This window comes from Dermochelys coriacea, chromosome 9 (assembly GCF_009764565.3).
Source record: "Dermochelys coriacea isolate rDerCor1 chromosome 9, rDerCor1.pri.v4, whole genome shotgun sequence".
In the NCBI taxonomy this organism is placed as follows: Eukaryota; Metazoa; Chordata; order Testudines; family Dermochelyidae; genus Dermochelys; species Dermochelys coriacea.
In genome coordinates this window covers 37,476,461-37,495,777 of record NC_050076.1, presented here as the reverse complement: position 1 = coordinate 37,495,777, position 19,317 = coordinate 37,476,461, and the positions used below count along the sequence as shown (strand labels likewise).

The following is a 19,317-nucleotide window of genomic DNA, read 5'->3' as shown; positions in this document are numbered from 1 at the left end:
TTCAAGTTCGATAAGAATATTATTGATCCAGCCCCTCTGTTAGTACCGTAAATGTATAGTGTTATGAAGCATAGCAAAATCTGAAGAGATCCTTGTCAGCAATGACTAATTATATAGCCAATACTGATATCTCCACTTCTCTTTTCTCTGACTCTTAGCTGTCTGCAGCTGCAATGTTCCTCTTCCTGAACAGCAGAGGAAACTTCTTGGTAGGTAGGGTGACCAGATGTTGCATTTTTAAAGCGACAGTCCTGTTCTGGGGGACTTTTCCTTATATAGGCACCTATTACCCCTCACCCCCTGTCCCATTTTTTCCACAGTTGCTATCTGGTCACCTTATTGGTAGGTGATGCCAATTCTAATACAAGTAGGGACTAGAATGAAGTGCTCCTATAGCAAATAATGATCTTTCCACACACCCCTCTTATGTACACTATTCATTTCAGAAGTTCCACAACATTAGAGCCAAAATCACTCATGAACCCCAGCTCTTTCATTATCATCCATTCTCAATCCCATTTTATTTAACAAATGATCCAGTGCTTAATACACAGAACTAGAACTCCAGGGAATTTGGTTCTTGCTTATCCTTCCATAGACTCCTTCTGTGACTGCAGATAGCATCACTCAACTTCTCTGTACCTCAGATTCCCTTATGAAACAGAGGTAATATTTTAGATGGATGTTGTGAGGCTAACCTTAGAGATCCTGCATTAACACGGATACAACAGAAGTGTAAAATATTCAGTTACATTGTTTATTTCAAGCAATCATTAAAGGATACTTTTTTGGGATGTAATAAAGGGAAGAGTGGCTAAACTAAAGTAGTATTCCCTCCAGGGTGACAAACTGATTACTAGAGATAATATTACAAATCATAGCTACTCCCAAATGTGAATTTCAGTTTGTACTCATTGTGTGGTATATAGCATGCATGAAATGTTAATTTAAAATGAAGTATTTTTCAGAAGGACCATATTTATTGTGTCCTCAAGATTTGACCAATTGGAGTTTCTCACTTGGTTTTTCATTGGTTGAACATTTTGTCACTTGAGATAACCTTCTGAAGACATTAAGCCAAGGAAAAGTTCTGGAGAACTCCATCAACTCATGCAGTTCAGCTAAACTCCAACTTATTTTCTAAACTTCTCTTTGAATAATTAGGCTACTTTTGGGAGGGGAAATGCAAGGGCCAGGAGTCTGGGGAAAAAAAAAAAAAACTGAAAGTCTGCATTTGTGCCATTAGCAAGTCGGAGTGTGCAAATATTGGTACACCACAAACAGCATCCTCTGCTTTAAAAGAAGTAGCACTTAATGACTTTTGCTTCAAATACTAAATAATTCTGATAGGCTAACAAAAATTTCAAGGCAGGCACAATTTGCTGGCAGACTGAACAACTTAAATCTCCAGCAAACTGAATGGAACACCACCACCGACATGTTTCCAGAACAGAGTATTAAAAAAAAAAAATCTAATTCAACCAGTGTCCTTGAGCTTGAACAGCAGAGTTTGCAGCCTAAACTTGAAATGAAAAGATGCAATAAACTATTTGTCAGGAAATGTTAATTACTGGTCAGTATCAGCACGTCTGAACTGAACTAAAGGTCACATTAGTTATTAAAATGTGATTTTCATATTTGAGTTAGAGTAACCTTGAGAAGACTGAATAAATATTGGGACCGAATTGTGCTAGGTGCTCTGTAAACATGAATTGTTACATAGCTTCCATCGCTACTGTATTTGAGCGCCTCAGTTCATTCATTCACCCTCTACATCCCATGAGATAGAAACATATCCCCATTTTACAGATGGGGAACTGAGGCACCGAGAGATTAAGTGACTTGCCCAAGCTCATACAGGAAGGCTGAGGAAAGGCAAAGAACTGAACTCTGATCTCCCAAGTCACAGGATAGCATCCAACAAGTGGGCCAATCTTTATTTCTTCTGTATATAGATGCAGTCCCTATTTCAAAACCTTACAATCAATATTGCTTCTTTCAAAGTTAATCTTAGAAGACAGAAGTCTTCAGTCACCATGCACTACATTCAGAAGTTATGGATACATTATATATGCAACCTTAATTTACAGCTGCATTTATATAGGCTACAGAAGCCACACTTCTTCCACTGTCTAAACTATTGCCCCAGGGCCAAATCCTGGTCCCAAACAAGCCACTGAAAGATATGCCAATGAATTCTAATGGTCCCTGAATTGGCCCCTTGATTTACATATGAACTATAAAAGAAATTCAAGACTACTTTGCAAATTAGTTTAGTTCAAATGTATTTTGTGTAAATACAGAAGCTCAGACAAATGCTTATAGAAACAAGAACTAGTTGCGTATTCTCCAAATCCCTTGGAAACTTTCATATTACAAATAGTTTTCTTTGCTCAAGATTTATCAGTCTTGTGATAGAAGTCACAAGTGCTTGGATAAATAGACAAACGTGATCTAACTGCACAGTTAGTTTCAGGGTTGGATTCTGTTCTCATCTGCATCAACACAAGTTCAGAGTTAAACTATGACCTACAACAAACAGCATTACCAAGAGTAGCACTCAACCTCCTGCATCTGCTGAAAAACTGATAATCATTATAACAAATAGCCCCACAGGAACAGAATACTAGGGAACTGTTCTCTTTCTGCACCCAAGTTCCACCTGCATAGCAGTAACTCAAAAGCTGTGCTATAGTGCCAGAAGGATGTGATTAACCCACATTAGTGCGATCTGCATTGAGGGTCTTTTGGCTACCTCTACAACCATTTACAATGTTGAGAAGTGATGCCCTGTAAGTTCCCAACCAGGGCTTAAAAAATAAAAGGCATACAAAGTTTAATAAATAAAATAAAATTATTTAGGACATGCAAGCTGAACCCGTAAGTTTAAGGAGGTGGATCTGTAATGTTAAAAAAAAAAAGATACATAGTGAGTCTATATACTGATGTGTTTGACTCACTCATCACAGCTGCTACAAAAAGCCTGTGGCAAATTTTCAGAAGAGAATTACCAAATAAATACTGTAGCTGAAACAAAAGTTTAGTACTGAGAATATAGCTAGCATCATGTTCAAGAAACCATCACTATTGGGAATTTGGAGCTTGCTTAAAAATTGAAGCGTATTTAATAATTTTAGCCATAAGCCACGCCAAAGTTTCATCCCAAGCAGCTTTCTTCAGGCTGTTGCATTTAGAGCATTATTTGAAAATGCTAGTTCTAACAAGGCCATTGCCTCCATGAACACCCTCCATAATACAAGGAAAATACATGACCACTGTGCAACAAGATAATATTGAAACATATTATAACCTTTGAATATCTAAGCTATATTAATTCACTCTCTTTAAAAACCTCCAGGATTTAAATATTTCAGCTACTCTAGAGTTACTAGCTTATGCCTTTGCTCTGCGTTGCGAAAGGCTGGAGAGTCAGCATGATAAGCATTCAGAGCATGGGAGAGTGAGGACTCCAGAGTTCTGGTTCTGTCGCTGACTCACTGTGACTTTGAGCAAGTTACATAATAAGAGTATTTTTGGTTGTGGGGGAGACATTTCCTGTTAGTGGTGCTGTACACCATAGAATATCAGGGTTGGAAGGGACCTCAGGAGGTCATCTAGTCCAACCCCTTGCTCAAAGCAGGACCAAGCCCCAACTAAACCATCCCTGCCAGGGCTTTGTCAAGCCTGACCTTAAAACTTTTAAGGAAGGAGATTCCACCACCTCCCTAGGTAATGCATTCCAGTGTTGCATCACCCTCCGAGTGAAAAAGTTTTTCCTAATATCCAACCTAAACCTCCTCCACTGCAACCCATTACTGCAAGACCATTACTCCTTGTTCTGTCATCTGCTACCACTGAGAACAGTCTAGATCCATCCTCTTTGGAATCCCCTTTCAGGTAGTTAAAAGCAGCTATCAAATCCCCCCTCATTCTTCTCTTCCGCAGACTAAACAATCCCAGTTCCCTCAGCCTCTCCTCATAAGTCATGTGTTCCAGTCCCCTAATCATTTTTGTTGACCTCCACTGGAGGTTTTCCAATTTTTCCACATCCTTCTTGTGGTGTGGGGCCCAAAACTGGACACAATACTCCAGATGAGGCCTCACCAATGTCGAATAGAGAGGAACGATCACACCCCTCAAACTGCTGGCAATGCCCCTACTTATACATCCCAAAATGCCATTGGCCTTCTTGGCAACAACGGCACACTGTTGACTCATATCCAGCTTCTGTAACCCTCAAGTCCTTTTCTGCAGAACTGCTGCCTAGCCATTCGGTCCCTAGTCTGTAGCAGTGCATGGGATTCTTCCGGCCTAAGAGCAGGACTCTGCACTTGCCCTTGTTGAACCTCATCAGATTTCTTTTGGCCCAATCCTCTAATTTGTCTAGGGCCATCTGTATCCTATACCTACCCTCCAGTGTATCTACCTCTCCTCCCAGTTTAGTGTCATCTGCAAACTTGCTGAGGGTGCAATCCACACCATCCTCCAGATTAATGAAGATACTGAACAAAACCAGACCGAGGACCGACCCTTGAGGCACTCCACTTGATACCAGCTGCCAACTAGACATGGAGCCATTGATCACTACCCTTTGAGAAAGAATCTAGCCAGCTTTCTATCCACCTTATAGTCCATTCATCCAGCCCATACTTCTTTAACTTGCTGGCAAGAATACTGTGAGAGACCGTGTCAAAAGCTTTGCTAAAGTCAAGGAACAACAAGTCCACTGCTTTCCCCTCATCCACAGAGCCAGTTATCTCGTCATAGAAGGCAATTAGATTAGTCAGGCATGACTTGCCCTTGGTGAATCCATGCTGACTGTTCCTTATCACTTTCTTCTCCTTAAGTGCTTCAGAATTGATTCCTTGAGTACATGCTCCATGATTTTTCCAGGGACTGAGGTGAGGCTGACTGGCCTGTAGCTCCCAAGATCCTCCTCCCCTTTTTTTAAAAAGATGAGCACTACATTAGCCATAAATGCAAGTATTCTCATTTGGGGGTTTTCATTTCAAGACAAGAAAAAACTCCAAGCAATTAGTGAAATCCTAATAGGAGCAATGACGGAACAATGATCAAATGCTCACTCTTCTAGGATCCCTATCTCCCTCTTCGCAGAACATTTTCAATAGCAAGATTCCACCACCCTTACAAGGTCTGTTGTTGCATGTTATGCATGAACTAAGGCAGGAAAGTCACACGTTAGTCCAACAAACTTCAAACTTGACTGAAAGCACAGCACTGCCTTTAAAAAATAATCTACAACATTCCTGGAGGAATGTTTGAATGCTAATAAAGACCTACCTAATTCAGTGATAGTTAAACATGCTTAGCACAACAGAGGAGAGTACTAGTTCATAGCCAACTTGATGTTAATGCTACCTGTTTCTAGTTTTACTATCCACTACACAACAATCTACTCAAGAGGCATGCTGCTTAAACTGGGAGGGACAGAGGGATAGAATGCTCCCATTGTTATCCCTGATCTTTGCTGTCAGCAGATGTGAGACGCTACTGTATGGAACAGCCACCTATGCTGTACAACTCCTATGTCCCAAAGTTCAAGCACTGTTCTGAAGTAAAAGCAGATGAGCATGAAGTTTGAAGTCAAACACACAGTTTGATACCATATTAAGCTGTGGCTCAGAGATACATGACAATCTTATATTCCCCCTACTCTCAAGAGAGCAAGCACCTTTTACACAATCTAATGCAACAAATACTGAAATCTGAGAATCCAAGAACCAAAACAACAATAACTCCCTGGACTAACGAAACAGATTATAGGACTGTTTATAAACTCTCAGTCTTGAGCTATAGTTCCTTACTGCCTTTGGTGTGTCACTTTTTAAAAGACATTTTGGACTTTAAAAAAGGTGGAATGTTTTGGTATGAATTGGGGATACAGCATCTATCTGAGCAAGCTTTAGTATAAGATTTATATTATTATAGGGAGAGCAAGCAGCAACCCCATTATTAATCCTAACACCATCACAAAAAGTAGTTGTAACCTTTTTGTGTGAAGTTCCACCACCACCACTATTTGCAACAGGCCTTTGATAGCTCTGGGGCTAGAGACAGAGTGCCATAAAATGCTGTTCAGGGTTGGCAGGGATAACATGTTGAAAAATCACCATCCCCCTTATGTCCTTTGCATGGAAGCATATTGAAATAAATGACCACCACACTAATGCTGGCTTCACACTGCCACCTGAGCAGCATCAGAAGAGATGTGCCAGAGCAGCTGTAGTGAGCTGTGGGGGAGGAAGTTGAGTTGGTCAGGCTTCACCACAGATCCAGAATCTCTCTCCCACGGGTATTTAATGGGACACAAGATATCCCCGTCTCCATGGAACAGGGCTAAGGAAACTGGTCCAGGCTTTCTCTGATCACATCCCAGACCCATAATGCTGGAGTTGGCTACGTGTCCGTGATAAAAACTGAAGTCCATGTGGGGGCTCACCTCAGGCAGCTTCCCGTCCCTGCCGCTGCTGACACAGGTGCAGCCAGGCACCTCTGCAGGCACACTGCCTCCATCCCTGCTCCCCAAGCGCTGACTCATGGATACTAAGGTCAGAAGGGACTATTCTGATCGACCTCCTGCACAGCGCAGGCCACAGAATCTCACCCACCCACTCCTACAAAAAACCTCACCTACGTCTGAGCTATTGAAGTCCTCAAATCGTGGTTTAAAGACTTCAAGGAGCAGAGAAGCCTCCCTCAAGTGACCCGTGCCCCATGCTACAGAGGAAGGTGAAAAACCTCCAGGGCCTCTCCAATCTGCCCTGGAGGAAAATTCCTTCCCGACCCCAAATATGGCCATCAGCTAAACCCTGAGCATATGGGCAAGATTCAACAGCCAGATACTACAGAAAATTCTTTCCTGGGCAACTCAGATCCCATCCATCTAATATCCCATCTCAGGGGAGTAGGCCTATTTACCCTGAGTATTTAAAGATCAATTACTTACCAAAATCCCATTATCCCATCATACCATCTCCTCCATAAACTTATCGAGTAGAATCTTAAAACCAGATAGATCTTTTGCCCCCACTGCTTCCCTTGGAAGGTTATTCCAAAACTTTACTCCTCTGATGGTTAGAAACCTTCATCTAATTTCAAGTCTAAACTTCCTGGTGGCCAGTTTATACCCATTTGTTCTTGTGTCCACATTGGTGCTGACCTGAAATAATTCCTCTCCCTCTCCTGTATTTATCCCTCTAATATATTTATAGAGAGCAATCATATCTCCCCTCAACCTTCTTTTAGTTAGGCTAAACAAGCCCAGCTCCTTAAGTCTCCTTTCATAAGACAAGTTTTCCATTCCTCGGATCATCCTAGTAGCCCTTCTCTGTACCTGCTCCAGTTTGAATTCATCCTTTTTAAACATGGGAGACCAGAACTGCACACAGTATTCTAGGTGAGGTCTCACCAGTGCCTTGTATAATGGTACTAAAACCTCCTTATCCCTACTGGAAATGCCTCTCCTGATGCATCCCAAAACCGCATTAGCTTTTTTCACAGCCATATCACATTGGCAGCTCATAGTCATCCTATGATCAACCAATACTCCAAGGTCCTTCTCCTCTTCCGTTACTTCTAATTGATGCGTCCCCAGCTTATAACTAAAATTCTGGTTATTAATCCCTAAATGCATAACCTTACACTTCTCACTATTAAATTTCATCCTATTACTATTGCTCCAGTTCACAAGGTCATCCAGATCCTCCTGTATAATATCCCGATCCTTCGCTGAATTGGCAATACCTCCCAATTGGGAACCTCAGCCAATGGGCGCTGCGGGGGGTCTCACCTGCAGACAGAGGCAGCATGCCTACAGAGCTGCCTGGCTGCGTGGGACTCCCAGTTGCTGGGGAGGCACGGCCAGGCAGCTCTGAACACTGCCTCCATTCCTGAGCGCTAACTCTACAGCTTCCAGTCCATTGGCCAGGAACCTCGGCAGATGGGAGTTGCGGGGGCGGTGGCAGAGCCACCTGGCCAAGCCTCCACATAGGAGCTAGAGATGGGAAATGCTGCTGCTTCCGTTAAGCACTACATGGAGCCATATACCCTCCCCACCCCCCGCATCCCACCCCTTGCCCGAGCCCTGGTCCCCATTTTGCCCTCCAAACCCCTTGGTCCCAGTCTGGAGCACCCTCCTACACCCCAAACCCCTCATTCCCCAGCCCCACACTAGAGCGCCTAAAACCATGTTTAGCTATCTATGGGTGGTTTTTTCAAAACCACCCAAGTAACTTAGAAGCACATGTCCCACTGATCAGCTCCTAAATCCAACAATGCCAATCCTAAGCATTTCAAAATCATGATTTGGGGGATCTGAGTCTGATTTTTAAACAGTTTTGGATACTTTGCATTTGCTTTCTGATTTGAGCCTTCAAGGTTCACATTTTTGAATTTTTCTCCATGATCATGAGGGCTGGGCTAAAGACTAAATGTGCCCAAGACTAAAACGTTACTCTAAAATCTAGAGGTTCTAATCTACTTTATCAAATGGAAGTGGGTTTCCCAACCACCTCACAAAAGGCAATTCTACCTCTACTCTGCATATGTTAATCCAAACAACAAACAAAGAGTACTTGATTACAAGACTCCCTTATGCAGTCTTCAACTTCTTCCTCACAACGAAATACATGTTAGAATCCAAGTTCTTTCCAGAATTTAAAGAAGTTCTGGATAGGCTAAGCAGAAAAAAACAAAACAAAACATTCATGTTATCCCTCCTCAGAACAGAAAGAGTAAACATGGATTAGCATTTTCTGTCTTCTCCCTTGAGAAATAGTGTTATGTTACTAAACCCATTTAGTGTTTAGTACTGTTAAGTTACTAAACCCATTCCTAACACCTGTTACAATATACCTAGTTTGTAGAACCTGCCCTAGAAAAATCACTATAAACAAGTATGCTTGCAAATATGCATCATGCAGAGTTGTTTGTTGTTTTAAACTGAGTCAATGTTTATAACAAATAAATAATGGTCCTTATCAGTAACTTTTTTCCCCAGTTGAGAGCTGCTGCTTTGATGTGAGGATATTTTCCAGTCTCATAATTACCCCTGCCCTTATCCAGTTCAGACTATAACATTCCTCTAGAGCAGAGGACACTGAAATGTTTTGAACGGGATAAAAAAAAGCTCCCATTTCTTCTGTTTCATTCCTAACTGCTGGAAAATTCTCCAGCTACCACCACTTCATAACAGCATCTTGCAGATGATCTTGATGTCTGCACCTCCTTTCCAGCCCAACAATCCCCAGTGGCTGTGTTCTTCTCTTTCACTAGATAGGCATTTTTCACAACAGAAGGCAACAGACGACACTGATTTTTCCAAGCTTTGCTGCTTTCCCCTCTCTGTAGTCATAGAAGTAATGTGATCTAGTGATTAAAAAAATACCTGATCTAATCCTAGCTCTGCATTAATTAAGAGAAGCCATCTAACCTTTCCACATGCCTCCCTTTACCCATTTGTAAAAGAGGTAATATCTGCTTGCCTACCTCAGAAGAGAACTGGGAAGCTTAATTTGTGTTCACAAAGTGCATCAAGATCCTCAAAACAGGTTGTCTGAAGTATTTGTTGGTTCTAGTATTCAGACGTGCCTCTCATTCATAACCAACCCCAAACGGCAGCATGCTAGCCAACTCTTGCTCAGGTTCACAATTCACCACTCCCAGTGTAACAAGTGGTTCATTTTCCTTAATCAGTGTTGCAATCCACTGTTTCTTTATGGCTAGTGGCAAGTCTCTAGTTTGTGCCTTCTGGCAAAATGCATGCCTTCAAGAGAGCGTCGTGCCCCTCAATCCCACATCGCTCACATCCAGCTGGACTCTCACCTCTCAACACTGCGCCTCTCTCCAATCCCAGGCCCGCATTTGAAATAACGAGAGCCAGACTCCCCTCCTGTTTACAGAAGTTAGTCTCGGTGCTAGAAGCACAGGAGGACCCTGTGGCACCTTAGAGACTAACAAATTTATCTGAGCCTAAGCTTTTGGGAGCTACAGCTCCCTTCATCGGCTGCCTGGGCTGCCGGAGAAGTCGGAGCCGAGTTACTCCGATTTCTAGCGATCGCTGGCGCACCGGCGAAGAGAATCGGACTCTTTCGGGGCGTTTAAAGAAGAGGCCTCCAGAAGGAGGCCGGCGCTTCTCGGGACTGAGGGGTCTAACGGATTCTCCCAGCAACCTGCAGCGGATCCCTAAAGCAACACGAGCGCGGCCGCCCAGGGCTTCCCGACGAGCACGGACGCCCTACTCCGCCCGCGGTCTGCCGCCTCCCCGCGCCCGAAAAGCGCTCGCTGACCCACCAGCTCCCGGCGTCTTCCTAAGCGAAGCCTCAGCCCCGGGACCTCGCTCCTCGGCCGGCGAGGGGCCCCCCTGGGCCTAACACGCTTTGCCTGCCGGCCCCGGCCCCGGCCCCGGCCCCGGCCCCGCCCCGCCCCCGCCCGGGGAAGGCAGGCGCGCGGCGCCTCAGTGCCGGCTCCGACCCGCCACCCCGCAACGCAACGAGCGGCAGCCCAGCCACCCCGGCGGCTCCCGGGCGCGGCGCTGCCAGAGCCGGGAGGGGTCGGAGCGCGGCCGGCAGGGAGCCGCCCCCCGAGCTGCTCCTCCAGGGGGCACCGCGACGGGCGGGCTGCTCGGGGTACCGGCGGGGCAGCCCCCCTCCCCCCCCCCGAGGGTTGAGACGCAGCGACCCGCAGCCTCCGCCGCCCGCCAGCCCCGGGCGGTGAGCCGAGGGGACTTCCCCAGAGAGAGCCGGGGCCCCCCCCGGGGTGGGGGGCTCTGGCCGCGGCCCGGCGCCCACCTGTCCTCGCTGGCCGTGATGAGCCCGTCCTCCTTGGGGATGAGGAGGGCGGCGCTCACCGCGTCCTGGTGCCCCTCGACCTTGCTGAGCAGGACGGGCCGGCTGCTCTGCGGCCTGGCATGGATCTCTGCCGCCATCTCGGTGCGGAGCCTCCGCCGGGGGCGGCGCCTCTGCGGAGTGACGGGCAGAGGTAAAGGCTCCGCGCGGCGGAGGGGGCGGGCAAGACGCCGTGGGTGCCCGTAATATCCTGTGTAGCGGCGCCACCGGAAGGACTGGGCGCCGGAGGATCCCGTAATATCACGAGTAGTGACGCTCCAGGAAGGACTGGAGCGCCCCTAGTATCAGACTAGCAACGCAGAGCGGAAGGCCCCAGTGCCAGTCAGAGGCTCCCGTATACTCTGAAGTAGAGGAGCCTCTGAAAGGTCCTGACGCGGAGGATAGGCTGCGTATTCTCCAGAGAAGTAGGGCCCCTAAATGACCCAGGGCAGCACACAGCGTGATGGAGCTTTTCCTACAAATAGCTCTGCACCTGTTCTGGGCATATTAGGGGTCGTATTTCATTGAAAAGCTGGGAATTTTCTTTTGGGGGTTGTGTGTGTGTAAGGGTGAAGTCACCTCCTGGGTGATCCAGGAACCTGAGATGCCAGTGGTGCTGGCACAGGGCCCTGAGCACCAGCCTCCCACAGGCCCCCAATGGCAGCAGAGGACAACGGACCGTGAGTAAGGTTGCCAACGCTCCAGGAGTGTCCTGGAGTCTCCAGGAATTACGGATTAATCTTTAAATAAAGATAAAGTCATGTGATGAAACCTCCAGGAATTCATCCAATCAAAGCTGGCAACCCTAATCGTGAGCAGCCAGCCCAACCCAACCTTGTGCTTTCCCCATAGGGCTGGGAGCTCTCCAGGGCAGGGTCTGTTGTGCACAGGGCAGTACCTCTCTGAGAGCCACAGCCACCCATCAGACACTGCCAGAATGGGAGCAAGAGTGGCAGGTGCCCCAGGAGCCCATCCATGCACTGGGAACTAGACCCTTCTCCTTTGGTTCTAAACACAGGCCTCTATCTGCTAAGATAAAGGAGAACTCCCTTTACTGGCAGCAGTAGCTGATCTCTTATCCTCCCTGTGCGAGCCTGAGACAACTCCCACATATGATCTGACACCAACACAAAGCCAACCTCCACCCTTTAACCTACCCATTCCATGCTGTCTCTAAATATTCAATAACATGCTTGCTATTTTCTCCTCCTTTAGACATTTGTCTGTGTTCTGCATTATCAGTGCTTATTATGCAGAGTTTGCCTGGAGTTCTAAGGCCTTTCCATGCTTCCTCTCCACCCGCACCCCAGCCCTCGTTAGGAGTTTCCCAAATAAATCCTGGCACTTGATAGTTGTACTACATCTTACACCCAACACCCACATTTGGAAGTCTCATAGTGGTAGGGTAGATAATTTATGTCAGCCATGCTGGATCAGTAAATTGATATTAGAAACACCACTGTTTACACTACAGTAATTTATTCTGTGGTATTTAAAGTTTCATGTGCCATTCATTTGTTCATATTATTTTGAATCATTGCTCCATGTTGCATCTCTCATATTTTGGCCTTGCGAGGTTGATACAGACCCAGCAGAACTCACAGTGTTGGGGTTCCTCTGTATCTGTGAAAGTCTCAAATTTAACATGGAACTGCGTGGCTGTTGCTGTCTAAAACCTAGTCTACACTTAAAAGTAGTGCCAGGATAGCTATACCATCTATACCAGCAAACCCCTCCTAGTGTAGTGACAGCCTATACCAGCAAAAAAGTGTGGGTTTTTTCTGGTAAAGGTTATGCTAGGTCAGTGAATGAAATAAGTGATATCAGCCAGTGTACTTTCCTATCAGTATAATTGCATCTATACGAGGGCTTTTAAAGTCGTAGGAATGTTTGTTTTTTTTTAAATCACACCCCTAAATGATATTGCTATACCAGAAAAAAATTTAGTGTAGATCTGACCTAAGTGCATTGATCAACTAAATGCTAGTTTCGTCCACTCTTAGGGTATGTCTACACTACGAAATTAGGTCGAATTTATAGAAGTTGGTTTTGTAGAAAGCATTTTTATACAGTCAATTGTGTGTGTCCCCACACAAATGCTCTAAGTGCATGTAGTTGGCGGAATGTTTCTAGGGTACCGAGGCAACCATCGACCTCCAGAGCATTGCACTGTGGGTAGCTATCCCACAGTTCCCGCAGTCTCCACCACCCATTTGAATTCTGGGTAGAAATCCCAGTGCCTGACAGGGCTAAAACATTGTCACAGGTGGTTCTGGGTACATATTGTCCCCCGTCCCTCCCTCCTTCCGTGAAAGCAAGGGCAGACAATCGTTTTGTGCCTTTTTTCTTGAGTTACCTGTGCAGACGCCATACCACAATGGAGGCCGCTCAGCTAACTGTCACTGTATGTCTCCTGGGTGCTGGCAGACGCAGTACTGCATTGCTACATAGCAGCAGTTTATTGTCTTTTGCCAGCAGACAGTGCAGTATGACTGGTAGCCGTCGTCGACGTAGTCCAGGGTGCTCTTTTAACCGACCTCGATGATGTCAGGGCCACCTGGGCAAACATGGGAGTGACTCAGCCAGGTCATTTCCCTTTTAAGTTTCATCTCATGGTGATTCAGTCCTACCAGCAGTGCACTGTCTTTTAATCAGCAGCCAGCAGAAGATGATGGCTGGCACTCATACTGCACCGTCTTCTGCCGAGCACCCAGGAGACGACAATGGCTAGCGGTTGTACTGCACAGTCTGCTGCCAGCAAGATGTATAAAGATAGAAGTGGCTCAAAACAAGAAATAGACCAGATTTGTTTTGTATTCATTTTCTCCTCCCTCCCTTCCTCCATGAAATCAACGGCCTGCTAAACCCAGTTTTGTGTTCTATCCTTGAGGTTTTGAGTTCTATCCTTGAGGGGGCCATTCAGTTTCTTGCAAAGCCACCCTCTTTGTTGATTTTAATTCCCTGTAACCCATGTCATCAGTCGCCCCTCCCTCCGTCAAGGAAATGGCAGACAATCGTTGCGCGCCTTTTTGACATGGACACAGACTTCTCTCAAAGCACGGGGCCCTGGCAGTGTGGGCATCATGGTGCTAATGGGGCAGGTTCATGCGGTGGAACACCGATTCTGGGCTTGGGAACCAAGCACAGACTGGTAGGACCGCATAGTGCTGCGGGTCTGGGACAATTCCCAGTGACTGCAAAACTTTCGCATGCGTAAGGGCACTTCCATGGAACTTTGTGACTTGCTTTCCCCTGCCCTGAGGCACAAGAATACCAAGTTGAGAGCAGCCCGCACAGTTGAGAAGCAAGTGGCAATAGCCCTGTGGAAGCTTGCAATGCCAGACAGCTACCGGTCAGTTGGGAATCAATTTAGAGTGGGCAAATCTACTGTGGGGGCTGCTGTGATGCAAGTAGCCAATGCAATCAAAGATCTGCTGATATCAAGGGTAGTGACCCTGGGAAATGTGCAGGTCATAGTGGATGGCTTTGCTGCAATGGGATTCCCTAACTCTGATGGGGCCATAGACGGAACCCATATCCCTATCTTGGCACCAGAGCATCAAGCCAGTGAGTATATAAACCGCAAGGGGTACTTTTCAATAGTGCTACAAGCACTGGTGGATCACAAGGGACGTTTCACCAACATCAATATGGGATGGCCGGGAAAGGTACATGACGCTCGCATCTTCAGGAACTCTGGTCTGTTTCAAAAGCTGCAGGAAGGGACTTTCTTCCCAGACCAGAAAATAACCGTTGGGGATGATGAAATGCCTATAGTTATCCTTGGGGACCCAACCTACCCGTTAATGCCATGGCTCATGAAGCCATACACAGGCAGCCTGGACAGTAGGCAGGAGCAGTTCAACTACAGGCTGAGCAAGTGGAGAATGGTTGTAGAATGTGCATTTGGATGTTTAAAAGTGTGCTGGCGCAGTTTACTGACTCGATTAGACCTCAGCAAAACCAATATTCCCACTGTTATTACTGCTTGCTGTGCGCTCCACAATATCTGTGAGAGTAAGGGGGAGATGTTGATGGCGGAGTGGGAGGTTGAAGCAAATCGCCTGGCTGCTAGTTACGCACAGCCAGACACCAGGGCAGTTAGAAGAGCACAGGCGGGTGCAGTGAGCATCAAAGCTTTGAAAACCAGTTTCATGACTGGCCAGGCTATGGTGTGAAAGTTCTGTTTGTTTCTCCTTGATGAAACCCCTCGCTCCTTGGATCACTCTACTTCCCTGTAAGCTAACCCCCCTTCCCGCCTCCCTTCAATCACCGCTTGCAGAGGCAATAAAGTCATTGTTGCTTCACATTCATGCATTCTTTATTAATTCAATCACACAAATAGGAGTATAACTACCAAGGTAGTGGAGGAGAGAAGCACCAGGAGGGGTGATGGAGGAGGGAAGGACAGGGCCACACAGCACTTTAAAAGTTTAAAACTTATTGAATGCCAGCCTTCTGTTGCTTGGACAATCCTCTGGGGTGGAGTGGCTGGGTAGCCGGAGGCCCCCTACCGCGTTCTGGTGTGTCTGGGTGAGGAGGCTATGGAACTTGGGGAGGAGGGCGGTTGGTTACACAGGGGCTGTAGCGGCGGTCTGTGCTCCTGCTGCCTTTCCTGCAGCTCAACCATATGCTGGAGCATATTAGTTTGATCCTCCAGCAGCCTCAGCATTGAATCCTGCCTCCTCTCATCACACTGCCACCACCTTTCAGCTTCAGCCCGCCACTTTCTTCAACCCGCCACCTCTTCTCCCTGTCATTTTACACTTTCCTGCACTCCGACATTGTCTGTCTCCACGCATTCGTCTGTGCTCTGTCAGTGTGGGAGGACAGCATGAGCTCAGAGAACATTTCATTGCAAGTGCGTTTTTTTTCACCTTCTAATCTTCGCTAACCTTTGGGAAGGAGAAGATCCTGTGATCCTTGAAACACATGCAGCTGGCGGAGAAAAAATAAGGGACAGTGGTATTTAAAAAGACAGATTTTATAGAACAATGGATACACTCTTTCACGGTAAACCTTGCTATTAACATTACATACATAGCACATGTGCTTTCGTTACAAGGTAGCATTTTGCCTCCCCCCACCGCGTGGCTAGCTCCTCATCCCTCCCCCTCCCCGTGGCTAACAGCGGGGAACATTTCTGTTCAGCCACAGGCAAACAGCCGAGCAGGAACGGGCACCTCTGATTGTCCCCTTAAGAAAAGCACCCTATTTCAACCAGGTGACCATGAATGATATCACTCTCCTGAGGATAACACAGAGAGATAAAGAATGGATGTTGTTTGAACACCAGCAAACATACACTGCAATGCTTTGTTCTACAATGATTCCCGAGTACATGCTACTGGCCTGGAGTGATAAAGTGTCCTACCATGGTGGATGAAATAAGGCTGCCCTCCTGAGAAACCTTTTGCAAAGGCTTTTGGAGTACATCCAGGAGAGCTGCAAATGCCAGGGCAAATTAATCATTAAACTTGCTTGCTTTTAAAACCATGTATAGTATTTTAAAAGATACACTCACCAGAGGTCCCTTCTCCGCCTGGCGGGTCTGGGAGGCAGCCTGGGGTGGGTTCGGGGGGTACTGGCTCCAGGTCCAGGGTGAGAAACAGTTCCTGGCTGTCGGCAATACTGGTTTCTCTGTTTGCTTGCTGTGAGCTATCTTCCTCGTCCCCAAAACCTGCTTCCATGTTGCCTCCATCTTCATTGAAAGAGTCAGATAACACGGCTGGGGTAGTGGTGGCTGAACCCCCTAAAATGGCATGCAGCTCATCATAGAAGTGGCATGTTTGGGGCTCTGACCCAGAGTGGCCATTCGCCTCTCTGGTTTTCTAGTAGGCTTGCCTCAGCTCCTTAAGTTTCATGCGGCGCTGCTTCGGGTCCCTGTTATGGCCTCTATCCTTCATGCCCTGGGACATTTTCACAAATGTTTTGGCATTTTGAAAACCGGAACGTAGTTCTGATAGCACGGATTTCTCTCCCCATACAGCGATCAGATCCTGTACCTCCCATTCAGTCCATGCTGGAGCTCTTTTGCGATTCTGGGACTCCATCATGGTCACCTGCAGCTCGCCACACTGGACAAACAGGAATTTGAAATTCAAAAGTTCGTGGGCCTTTTCCTGTCTACTGGCCAGTGCATCTGAGTTGAGAGTGCCGTCCAGAGCGGTCACTATGGAGCACTCTGGGATAGCTCACAGAGGCCAATACCGTCTAATTGTATCCACAGTACCCCAAATTTGACTCAGCAAGGCTGATTTCAGCACTAATCCCCTTGTCGGGGGTGGAGTAAGGAAATCGATTTTAAGAGCCCTTTAAGTAAAAAAAAAAGAAAAGAAAAAGGGCTTTGTCGTGTGGACGGGTGCATGGTTAAATCGATTTAATGCTGCTAACTTCGACCTCAACTCCTAGTATAGACCAGGGCTTAGGAGCAGTAAAGGTCAATGTGTTCTTCATTGTCTTGCCCTGTAAACCAGCCTCCTTACAAACACCACAAAAGAAGAGGAAAGGAAGTTTTGAATCCAGCTCAACTTCCCAGTTGTGAGAGAGGATGGGAAGAAAGAAGGTCAATCATTTCCCACTCCAGACTATTAAGTAGGAGACAGGGTACATCTACGCAGGGATAAAAGATCTGCAGAAGAACAGCAGCAGCTGGCCTGGGTCAGCTGACTCGGGCTCACAGGGCTTGGGCTGTGGAGCCCGATTTTTAACCCCTCAGTGAGGCTATAGATCTAAAAATCCACCCTTGCCTGGTCCCAGAGCTCAGGCTCCCACCCAAACATCTACACAGTGATTTTTCAGCCTCAGAGCCTGAGCCCTGCAAGCCAAAGTCAGCTGACCAGGTCAGCCATGTGTAGATGTACCCAAAGAGGCCAGCCTGACCTCAGACTTTTGAGGGATTTCACAGGCCCTTTGGACAGACTGCAGAATTTCGGGACTTCCCACGGCACCAGAGTTATAGCCGCTACAATTTCAAAAGTAACTTTGAACCAAATAGAGGAACTACCAAGAGATGGGTCCAGGCTGCAGAAAAGACAGTCCCTAAATTAGTGAGCCTCAAGTGACCATATGCGATTAAAGTAGAAGATCTGTTATAACAATTCCATGTTCTCTAGTGCTTCATGGTTGTCACCATGCTACGTGCCATGGCTGTTTGGAACACCACAGTGGCAATGGGAATAGAAGTCAGACCTTGGTGTTCCAAAAGAAAAGGCCTCTGAAGTCATCAAACTTGTTGGCAGAACAGGGCCTATAACCAGAGTCACAACTGAGCAATTTTCATTCCATTCAGGAGAGCACAGCGGTGTGCACGCATTCACCCACAATCCAGTTTGGACATCATATACCATTTTCCTGAGTTTAAACAAACAAAAACAGTATTTGAAGCTGTCATAAATATAAAGGGAAGGGTAAACACCTTTAAAATCCCTCCTGGCCAGAGGAAAAACCCTTTCACCTTTAAAGGGTTAAGAAGCTAGGATAACCTCGCTGGCACCTGACCGAAATGACCAATGAGGAGACAAGATACTTTCAAAGATGGGAGGAGGGAGAAACAAAGGCTCTCTCTGTCTGTGTGATACTTTTGCCGGGAACAGAAAAGGAATGGAGTCTTAGAACTTAGTAAGTAATCTAGCTAGATATGCGCTAGATTCTGTTTTGTTTAAATGGCTGATTAAATAAGCTGTGCTGAACGGAATGTATATTCCTGTGTTTGTGTCTTTTTGTAACTTAAGGTTTTGCCTAGAGGGATTCTCTATGTTTTGAATCTGATTACCCTGTAATTTACCATTGTAATTTTACAGAGGTGATTCTTTTACTTTTTCTTCTATTAAAATTCTTCTTTTAAGAACCTGATTGCTTTTTTTTTATTGTTCTTAAGATCCAAGGGTTTGGGTCTGTGTTCACCTATGCAAATTGGTGAGGATTTTTATCAAGCTTTCCCCAGGAAAGGGGGTGTAGGGTTTGGGGAGGATTTTGGGGGGGAAAGACATTTCTAAGCAGGCTCTTTCCCGGTTATATATTTGTTAGACGCTTGGTGGTGGCAGCAATAAAGTCCAAGGGCAAAAAGTAAAATAGCTTGTATCTTGGGGAAGTTTTAACCTAAGATGGTAAAAATAAGCTTAGGGGGTTTTCATGCACTCTAGAGTTCAGAGTGGGGAAGGAACCTTGACAGAAGCCAATTTCTGTATATAGCTTCCAGAAACTACAGGGCAGTAAGGCTGTTCAGTCTTCCCCCACAGGTAACTAGGGGGAAGGATAAGCAGAGGATGAGGAGAAAGAAGTCAACAGAGAAGAGGGAGGATTAGTCTTGGTTGGGACAACAAAACTGTAGAGCCAACTTAGTTTCAGATCATCAGTGGCAGAATGGTCAGTAATTACCAACACTGAGTATGGTTTTCAGAACTTTATCAGTCAAGTTTTACTTTGGATCCAGGTTCTATTTGATCAAACCACAACCTATCTTCCCCGGGGG

General features: G+C 46.2%; 1 protein-coding gene across 1 annotated transcript in view; it reads right to left on the bottom strand.

The window, feature by feature from the left end:
• The window catches only part of WDFY1 (WD repeat and FYVE domain containing 1), a 45,900-nt gene extending 34,602 nt beyond the window's left edge, over positions 1 to 11,298 (bottom strand). Inside the window, exon 1 of the mRNA XM_038415427.2 lies at positions 10,809 to 11,298. Coding sequence (XP_038271355.1) covers positions 10,809 to 10,945 — 137 coding nt within the window. The 5' untranslated portion in view covers positions 10,946 to 11,298. The remainder of the gene's footprint in view (positions 1 to 10,808) is intronic.
• Positions 11,299 to 19,317: the final 8,019 nt, after the last annotated feature.